This window comes from Pygoscelis adeliae, unplaced genomic scaffold, assembly GCF_000699105.1.
Source record: "Pygoscelis adeliae isolate BGI_AS28 unplaced genomic scaffold, ASM69910v1 Scaffold377, whole genome shotgun sequence".
NCBI lineage: Eukaryota > Metazoa > Chordata > Aves > Sphenisciformes > Spheniscidae > Pygoscelis > Pygoscelis adeliae.
The window spans coordinates 1144114-1154825 of NW_008825210.1; the positions used below are offsets into that span (position 1 = coordinate 1144114).

General features: G+C 47.5%; 1 protein-coding gene across 1 annotated transcript in view; it reads right to left on the minus strand.

Moving 5' to 3' along the window:
* Positions 1-8743: 8743 nt before the first annotated feature.
* Positions 8744-10712, minus strand: part of GPR27 (G protein-coupled receptor 27) — a 17021-nt gene continuing 15052 nt past the window's right edge. Inside the window, 1 exon segment of the mRNA XM_009329017.1 lies at positions 8744-10706. Coding sequence (XP_009327292.1) covers positions 9614-10706 — 1093 coding nt within the window. The 3' untranslated portion in view covers positions 8744-9613.

Below are 10712 nucleotides of genomic sequence, written 5' to 3' on the forward strand. Positions count from 1 at the left end.
ATATCACACCAAACTGTAGGAGTTTCCATGTTTATTACCAGATTTTGGGTTAGCAGAGAGCCATTTCAGGAGAGGACACCACAACATATAGTGAGTTGCTGCCTTAATTTGATTACCTGCTTATAAGGAAAGGTGAAGCAAGGTGTTTCAGGTTTGTGGGTGCACAGCTGGCTGAGCAAGCATGCACCTGTAAGCCTGGGGGGCTGGAGGGAAAGCTCTGCTGCTGAGCAGGAGGAAACCCAGCTGAAGCTCAGCTTCATCTGCATTCTCTGCCCACAATTCCCCCCTGGGAAATTTTGTCATTTAAAAAAAAAAAAAGTTACAAAATCTTTTTTTTGGGGGGGGAGGATGACACAAAATAAATTCTCCTGGTTGTGTGGCAAATGGGACTCAGATCTGCATGGGTGCTTACCTAGGAGACAGGTTACCCTAACCACAACCCTGGTTTTATAGGAGGAGTAGCTGAAGTGAGGCTAGTCAATGAAAGGTTGAATATCATACTGGTGGTTGAGAGGGCAGCATGGAGTAATACATACCTGTATGGCGAGCTCTAAGGTAAGAGATAGGGTTAGGGTTGGGTTTATCCCTTTGTAGGAGGGCTGGAAGCTTTAGGCTCCTTGTTATCCTGAAACTCTAGTGCGTTAGAAGATCTTATAGTATATCTTGTCAAGAAGTACTTTGCTAATTTGCCTCATCAACATAATGCAGCGTAATGATGTACGGTAACAGCAAGCATGACCACAGACTGAGGTCCTCACTGATGCCTTCCCCTGCTGCAGTAGCTCTCTGATTTGTTATTACTGCACAGGTAGATATTCAAAAGAAATAGAAGGTGCTAAGAATCCCTTGACTTAAACAAGATGTCTCAGGAATTTGATCTTGACGATATGTAACATGTTTTCCAGAAGGAATTAGAAAACTGCAGGAAGAGAAAAGACTGTGCAAATACAAGAGGATTTTGATAACAGCAAAATCAATGTGCCTTTCTCTATTACATAGATATGAAATGCCAAACCAGCGGGGGTACAGCTGTTATAATCAATAATTCTGAGCACAGGAATGGAGAGGAGTTTAATGCACATCAAACATACAGCAAATCACCTATCATTTCTCAAGGGGAGTCTTGAGTGCGGGCAGACCCAGCCGAATGCAGTAGGATACATCTCAATGATTTGGCAGGGCAGATTCCCCTGTATGATCCAGCCACCTCGGAGGACGGTGGTAGCCTTTGGGCCGCTCTGCCCGGTCATCAGGGCTGGGAAAGGCTGAATGTGAAGGGCTGAAGCTGAGTAAGCCTGGTGCACTGGAGGGAGGGTGGATGGCAGCATGTCTCATGGCAAGGAGTACAACGCAGGGTAACAGCAAAATGTGCAGGAAAGGAGGAATGAGCAATATAACCATATAGCACACTTTTAAACACCCCTATGGCAGGGGTTTCCCAAAGGTCTAAGACAGCTTAGTACGGGGGGGGGGGGGGGAATGAATGCATGCACAACGCAAAAATGATAGAAAGTCTCCTCTGCAAACCCCAGTTTGCCTGGGAAACTGGGTACGTGTTACTTGTGTGCCAGGAGTGCCCAGAGCATCCCAGATCGATGCTCCTTTGTACCATGGCACCAGATATCAGTGTGTTACAGGCATGTCCCTGTCCCCAGAAGGTTATGAATCTCATAGACTAGATGAAGCATGTGTCCGTGCTGTACGCAGGGTGTACCCGCGCCGCTGCAGCCTGAGCTATCCTGGGATGCATAACTCTCCCGGCACTGTGTCCCAGCAGGCGGCATGGGAAGGATGGGCTGTAGCTGTGTCCCTGCCAGTGCCCCACAGACGTGAGCGCAGGGACCCCCATGGGGCTCTGCATTGCACCGCGTGGGCAGCGTATCTCTTCCCGGGCTGGGAATCCCACCCAGGCCTCCCAAACCCCAGTGCCGTGCCTCCGTCACAGCATCGCAACATGTGGAAGGGATTAAATCTGGTTTTAAATGTAATGCGGCCTTGTAAATCCCAAGCCTGTAACGCAGTTCAGAAGCAGGCTGAAAATATGGCCTGGTTCTAGCCAAGTGAGTAGGGCTGAGCCTTCTTTATTTACTTTTTCTGTTGTACATGTGAGTGCACTCATGTCACTTCATGCAGACATTTGTGGGCTCTTTCAGCGCAAAGGGGCAGCCGTGGCTCTTGCTGCAAAGAGTTCACAAACCAGCAAAGCTGCTATTAATTTCGTGGGGTGCAAAGCTGGGCCCACCCTTTATTTACTCCTCTAGGCTACACTGGACGCAGGCAGCGGAGCACATCTCTAACCGCTTTCATGGGACCTGCCAGAAAGGCCAGCTCAGGGAGAGGCACTGGTGAGGCAGCTGCAAGCATGCTCACTCCTTCCAAAAATTTCACTGCGTCCTGTCAAATTAATAGATTTTTTTTTTCCCCTGTCCAATTTCTTCTCTCACATGGGTGAAACCTTGACAGGAAGGTCCCCCACCCCTTCAAATTCAATGGCAAGACTTCCTGACTGTGGTGGTGTCATAATTTCGCCTCCCTCCCCTCCCCGGTTTCATTAAACTCCCCAAAGTCGCTATCAAACCTTTCACACATTGCAACAGCCTTCAACTATTTGGATTTGGTTTACGTCAGCACTTATGCTCAGACAGATATTGCACAAACGGAGAGTAAGAAAAAGTCTGTCCGGCTGAGAGTTTAGGATCTGCTGGGGAGGAAAATCAGCACTGAGACCTCCGTCCCCACCGGCAGCACTGTGGGCAGGTCCTGCAGAGCCCAGCTTCTGCAGCATCCTTCAGCGCCCTGCTGGGAAGCGCTTTGGTGATGCTCAGCCTAAACGTGCCCCTCCTTGCTTTCCCACCATGGCTCCAAGCTTTACCTCTGCCTGCGATTCTGCTGGCTCCTCGGCTCGGGTGCCCACGTTCTCCCCCTTTAGTCACACTGCAGCTTGGCTGAACATATTGCACGTTCATCCGCCTTCCTCCACACCCAGATGTCTCCTGCGGCTCTGCCGGAGCTCGCTCCCTGGGGCAGCTTGGCCCCGCGGGCACCTAGAGCTGGTCCCTCTGTCCGGGGGCCACTGCCACCCCATGGCACCCAGGGGACCGTCCCCTCTCCTCCCTCGCCCTTGGCACAGCACACTGGGGGACCTGCTGTGTAGCGTGAGCGTGCAAGGCCTAATGAGGGAGGAAAAGGAAAAAGCCCAGTTGATTTGCTCGACTATCAAGCTACTCAACAGTTTCCTTTCTATCACCCTCCTGCAAGCACTCAGTGACAGATGGGGACAGATTGAGTGGTTCGATGGAGTGAGGTAATATTCCACTAAATCATTCCTCTTTCTCTCACTGTCAGAAAGCACCCAGGCTTCAGCCCTTCCTTCTGAATCTTCCTGTGTTCCCCTCTGTGGATTTTTTTAATGACAAAGCCATTTTAGCTCTACCTCTGCTAACATTTCTGAGAGAAGCAAGCACTGTATTTATAAGGTATGATAAAATGGGTGTTGTAAAACAGTTAGCAAAAGGAAGGAGTGAATCACCACGAGACGGAGAAGGTTCTGGTGCTGTTTACTGGTGTTTCTGATTTCTTTTTCTCCCTGCGTGCTCGGGCTGAGCCCCAGACCCCGGCGCAGGGACCCCGGCTGGGCAGGCAGCAGGCTCCCAGGCAGGTGTGCCGTGGGCAGGCACGCAGTCTCATGCTGCACGTCTCACAGATGGAGGATCCATATTTTTCCCTGTGTGATTTGTTCCGATGGTTAATCATCCTCACACAAACACAGGATTATTTTTTTTAATGACACACCAGTAAATAACATTCAGAAACTTTAGGACAGGCTTTCTCTTCACCAGGCGATCTCTTGATTTCTGCCTACTCTATTAGCGCTGTGATGACTGCCTAAAATTAACTGGGACTTCACAGCTTCCCTGTGCCCTTGCAAGACTAGCTTTGAACTTGAAAGCCTCCTACACAAAATGCTTTGCGCTATCAACCTGGTCACGGTAGAGGTGAAAAATGTGGCACTGAAGAAAGTGGCTTTCCAATAAATACATCCACAGTACAACCATGCATGACTCAAAAGATCAAAGGCAAAGTGCAAGTACTGAGGTCATTAAACATGAATAGAAATACAGAAATGTAAGAGCTTGCATTAAAGGCATAGCTTGACTTTAAGTTAAGTGGTGAACGCTTATGTAGTCAGTGATTGTTCACCCGTGATAACGCTCCGCTCTTGCCATCAGTAGTTCTGTGCTTTACAAAGGTGAGTAAGAATAATTAATCATTTTTCAGATAAAGTACCGAGGTGTGGGGCAGTTAATGACTTGCACCACGTGAAAATAGGCTCAGAGATGCTCAGCATCACCAGCTTTAGGGAAAGCCAGAGCGCCACAGATGTCAGGCCTGTTGGAAATTCAGCTCTTGGTCACCAGTTCTACAACCGATGGATGAGTAAGGATTTACCCCGCACAAGGTTCTTCATGAATGACATGGCATCAGAGGTCACCAGCATAAAAGGAGGTTTGGGGTAAGACTTCCATCAGCACAACCCCAGCCCAGTACAACTCTGTGCCAGCTCTTAAGAGACCATCTTCACTGATCGTCTTTCTCCGATGGCTCCATTTCTTCAATATGTTGTATACTTTACAATATTATGAAGCTTAAGAACAGCATAGCATGGGAGATGCTTCCTTGTTCGTATCACAATCGAGTTAATTGTAGCCTCTGCAGTGTTTTGAGCAACTATAAAGGAAGCTGTGCTAAAATTGAGGATTTTAGGGGATCTCTATTAGAAAACAGCCCCCTGCCATGTTTCTAATGATTTTATTTGCAGCGTAACTATCTAATACGGTTTCTGGAGTATTCTGATATGTCACAGCATCATCTAATCTGCAGCCTAAGTTAATGAAGTGCCTTGAGATACTTAACATTGCGTTCTGCCAATACGTGGCTGTTACTCTGTCCAGAGCCACACCTCTCAGGGTGGTTTGCTGGCAATTCTGAGCAAGTGCTGCACAGGAGCAACGTGACTGTGCTTAACCGTGTGGGGCAAGTGGCAGAGGTCCAGCTAAACTCCATGCATCCTTTGCTGGGAAGGGAGGGAAAATGCCAGCTTTGCTCTCCTCCGAGCTCAGCACAAGGTGTCCCAGGGCAGTCCCGCAGCATATGGCAGAGCAGCCTTCTGGAGGTGTAGCTGTATCACATCCAGGTAGAGCCCCAGGAAAGAATTGTTGCTATCAGACTAAGCCAAATTCCTGCCCTTTTCCTCAAAGCTACTGACTTGACACCATTCTGGGAGGCAGCTTTGTCTCCCCTGGTGCAGACCTGGTAGTGGAAAAGCAAATGATGACAGCTTGTGGGCTGTGCATCGCCCTGCTCATCTTTCACCTCTAGTGTGACCACTGAATAAGACCTGTACCCAACAACATAATTTGGCTGGGGCCAAATATTTCATCCCCTTGCCTAGCAAACTCTTTCCAAATCTAACAGCAGAGCCAGCAGCACCCCACAGTACTCCAACCTTTGAGTGTTGTAAAGCAAGAGATGGCCATAGCCGGTACTTGTTGAGATTTCAGACCAGTGCCATTTTTCAAGCTGGCCTGACATGTAAGTTTATGCTAAAAACCTCCACGGACTTCAGCACAGCAAGATTTTGACTGGGAATGTTTGCAAGGAATGTGTTAAATACCTGGTGAGTGAAGATGCCAGCAGCAATCAAGATTTTTCCAGAGCAGCGCAGCTCTCTGCAACTGCTATTCTTCACCACAGATATGCAAAGCAAGCGTGCTGTGACCTCTGAGCCAGACTGCGGAGAATCTCTGGGGGAGATGGTGTTGGTATTTCCTGTGATACTCAGCACTCGTGCTGCCCAGAATATGGAAGACTATCACATACGTGCCTGGAGGGGTATAGAGAGGACTCGATCTATATGCTAGTCAAGCACAGGTAGATGGAAGAGCTGGAAGAGCCCCGCTGCCGTGCTGCTCACCAGACCCTCCAAGTACTTTGCATTTGGGTCAGTTGGGGATGGGGAGAGGGGTTCAGACCATCTGAGTTTTCGCAAGTGAGCCCAGGACTTGCACAACACGCTGCAATAGCTCCTCACGTGGGTGTGGGAGGTAATTATAACACCCAGCTCTCACTGAGCCTCAGCCATTAGCACTTCTGAGCGAGACCAGCAGCACTCTGGTTTTTGGATGGGCAGCTGGGGGCATGGAGGCTTACAGCCACTCCTCGCAGGTCCCAACAGCATCAGGGATGGCTCCCTGTGCTCAGCCCATTCTCTTAACATTATTTGTCTACTTTTGTTATCCCAAGCAGGTTTTCATCCTCTGACACCCCTTCTCTGATCTTGGTCAAAGCATTTAATCTCTGTGACCCACTTTCCCCATATGTAGACTAAAGGATGCTGTGAGAACATGTTAATACTGTGCTTTGGGAATGCAATTTTTTTGCAACTTTCTCTTCTCAGATTTTTAGAAGGAATATTTATCCTCTGGTGTCTCTCCAGCCCTTTCTGTTTTTTCATACTTTCTTGGTGCACTCTCAGCCAGCAGGACAGACTTGCAAAGCGGTGTTTGTTGGTGTGCCGGCATAGAGTACTGCTTCATTTTCTGCCATGTGTCTGTCCTTGATATTGAGTTTCACATTTTCTGGAATGAAGCCATATTGTACACCACCCATCTAAACCCTGAATTAAAGCTACTGGAGTTCCTTCTCTTTTGTACTGGTATAGCCAGGATCATAATCTGCCTGATATTACAAGTACCTAAAATATAAAATTGACTTCAAACAGCACTGATTCTGCCCTCAGAGTATGTCAGAAGTCCCGAGACAGCCCTGGAAGCTACATGTGAGCAAAAGGCACGGTGTAGATACCCTTTTTGAACTTTTTTTGTATCCTTTTGCTGTAGCAAGGCTAGATCTGGTTGCCACTGACGGGTGACAGCAAAGCACGCATTATCTTTGGTGGGTAAGAACCGGACTCGCCCATCTAGCGAGGGCATCGCTGAGAGGGGGGATGCCTGTGCACAGAGATTAGCATTCAATACAGCAGCACGGCTTGATAAGCTAAGTCTAAATAAAACCATCAGGTCACCCAAAGGTGATTTTTCATCCCCCGCATATAAGACTGACTATACAACTTGTGCTTAACTTTTCTAGAAGTGAAAAATCTGGTCCTTGCAGCTTTTAAGGAGGTTTTAAAATAACTATTCTCCCATCTCTGTGGTTTAAATAGAATCATAACCGTACTACTTATAGCCTGGAAGAGAGAGAGGATGCCAAAATATCAGGCATTTTTAATAGAGTAAGAGAAAGACGACATTGGCTTGGGTACCAGCAGGATTAGGAAAAAGAAGGCGAGATTTGAGCTAGAGATCACAGTTCTAGGCCCCCACATAGCAAGTTTCTTAAGTTTTAAGGAAATACGATTCTGCAAAAGTTGGAACCCCGCTGAAAAGACCTAACAGTAAAACAGGCATGTAAGGTATACTTGGAATACAATTGCCAGCAACAGCATCAATGCCTTGCCCCTAAGTCTTTGTAACACAACTCTACCTGATTACTCACCAAGATTCACCAAGCAATGATCTGGTATTCCAGGATGAGAATATAATTAGCACCAATAACCAACTTCTGCTGTGATCCAAAGCTCTTGATGGTTTTCCTTCTGTACCCAGATGCATTTTCAAACAGCTTGGGAAGTGATCATTAAGTCTCACTTTGTTTTCAAGACACACCATCCACGGGTCATATTTCTTAGCCCAGCCCTGGCAGTATCAAGACAGCTCCATCGTCCTCCTGCCCACCTTCTCTGCAGCTACACACAAAGCTCAAATTGCAAACTTCTCAGTATGCGCTTTGAGAAATGCTGCCTCTCTGGTGTTCAGAGCTGGGGGTGGAAAGCAAGACATAAAACCAAACCAGAAGGCTCCCCTAGTTTCATTCCCTGCCTAAATCTGGAGGTGCCACCTTAGCCCTCTTCTGATCTAACTGTCACACATCTCTTCTGCGCTCACTTCACAGTCAGGACAACTATTTCTCAGTTCATGTCTAACAACTTTGGACTACTCTCTACAGAAACACTCTTAGCACAGACGCAGATTTCTTCATGGAAATCGAGTTTATCATCTCTGTCATTTTGTGTGCGACTTGCTCCAGCACTGCGATGATTAGCGTTTGTTAAATGTTACACGTGATACCTCAGAAAGCAAGCGCGTCAGGCACAGCTTCCTCCGAGATGGCTAAAAAGTTGTGTCAGGATCCTGCCATCAGGCTGACAGTTTAAATACTTCAGAGGAGTTTTTGTAGAACAATAAGGCAGGTTAAAATGCCATGCTTAATAAATGTAAGTTACCCGTTAAGAATTTAGTTTACAAATGAGTACAGTATTAATCAAGCCATGTTAAAAACCTGCTTTGCCAACTGAAATTAGCAATCCACAATTACGCACTCTTTTCTATCATTAACAGAGGAGCTATTAGCTAAAACAGAAATTTGGTTTTAGTAGACACAAAAAATTGTGCTATTTAAACCTGTTGCCCATCATGAACTTAAGTCTTCTTAAAAATAGCTTTAGTCACTTTTATTGGTATAAACACCTAAATTGAGATCTAACAGCAAATAAGGATTGTGCTTGTCCATAATAACCTCAGCTGTGAAATCTACTCAGACACAAGACGTACAGCCTTCCACATACACAAGTTATTTGTCAGCAAAGCAGAATGCTGCCATTCTGAAACAATTACATACAGTAAAGGTTTTCAGTATTTTATTAAAGAAAACAGTCAAAATGTACAAGTATTACCCAGGTTTGTAGATAACTTCCTATAAAGGCAGTAAAATATGAATTTCAATCTAGGTTTTAAAAACTGCTATAGTTGATTATTTTTAAAGTTGATATTTTAAAATCACGTTTCACAAATAGTTCTGAAATATTACCAAATGAATAGTGCAACAAGAAAATTGAAATTAGTTCTACACTGACTGCATGTCAAGCAAAAGTTATAAGTAACTGCTTCAAATACTCAAACCATTTCAGAATGAATGAACCCAACAGCTCCCACCAAAAACTGACTTCTGACCACATTAGGAAGGTCCTCTTCTTGTTCTTCACTTAAAATCAAATAATAATAAAACAACACCTCTTGAGGTCATCAAAAATAACTTTAGTATAAAATTGTCTTGGCCCTTATCAAATATTACATGAGTAAAATTGTTAAGCCTTTATCAAAACAGACAGGAATAGGAAAACAAAAAAAAAATGTCATGGCCTTTATCCATATCTGTTGGAATCATGTCTAGAAACGTTAGAAGCAAGACCAGAAACTCGGAGCCCTGTTTTGTTTTTAAAAACCACACAATCACAAAGAAAACCAGCTTCTTACTGCCTAAGGTTTGGGGGTGTTCTGCTCAAGTACCTGTTCCCATAGACAGCAACCTTTTATGTTCTGAAGAGAGCATACGCAAAATATAGAAAAATAAATAAAATAGCTTCTTACAGCCTAAGGTTTGGGTGCTGGGTGGTGGTTTAGTATGTCCCCCACAGGTCACACTCTCTTGAGATCATATGCAGAAACATGGAAAATGATATCCATTTTTCTTTTTTAGAAAGAGAAAAGCCCCCCTACATCCCAAAGCTCTTGAGATCGCAAAGGATGGTGCCCTGGGTGCTCTGGATGCTTTGGCAGCATGGGAAGTGGGCTCGGAGACAGACCCTGAGCTCCTTGTTGAAGATGAAGCAGAGGATGGGGTTGACCCCTGCCTGGGCAAACGTCATCCAGACAGAGGTGGTCAGGTAGACCTGGGGGATGGAGCTGGCCTTAATGAAGACCCGCAGGTAGCAGGCCACTATGTAGGGGGACCAGAGGAGCAGGAAGAGCAAGGTGATCATGTAGAACATCTTGCAGAGCCTTTTCTCCATCTTAAACTCCTCCAGCACCAGCAGCCTCTTGATCTGGCTGTGGGTGGCCTGCCTTATGCCCACGAGGGTGGGCGGCGTGGGCCCCCTGCCAAAGCCAGCCGTCCAGTTTGCAGCTGCTTGGCCAGTGGCTCCCGGCCCGTGGGAAAGTCAATTTTGGCTGATAGCCGGTACCAGCTGGGCCGGCTTCATCTTGCGGTGGCCGTGGATGAAGAAGAGCAGCTTGATGTAGACCAGGTGGGTGGCGGCAATGACGGCCGCCAGCATGAGCATGAAGCCCAGCGTGTCGTTGGCCTTGACGTAGCGGTGCTCGAAGATGCACTGCTCCTCCTCCCGGATGAACTTGTAGGTGCCCACGTCGAAGACGGGGGGGAAGGCCATGGCCATAGAGAGGGTCCACACCATGCACACCACAGCCAGGCAGGTCCAGCCCGTCATGCGCTTGGCGTAGAAGCGGTGGTGGGCGATGGCCATGTAGCGTGTGACCCCCACGCAGAAGAGCAGGAAGGCGGCGTGGAAGCAGAACAGCACGGCCAGGAAGGCCAGCACCTTGCAGCTGAGGGGCCCGTGGGGCCAGGCGGCCCCGCTGCGCACCGACAGCATGACGAAGGGGAAGCAGGCCAGCGAGCGGAGCCCGTCGGCCAGGCAGAGGTCCAGCAGCAGGTAGTACGGGGCGCGGTGCAGGTGCCGGTCCTTGAGGATGAGCCAGGCGAAGAGCACGTTGCCCGCCAGGCTCACGCAGAGGATCAAGCCCAGGGTGGCCAGCTTCAGCCCGGAGGCGCTCAGCAGGCCGCCGGCGCTGGGC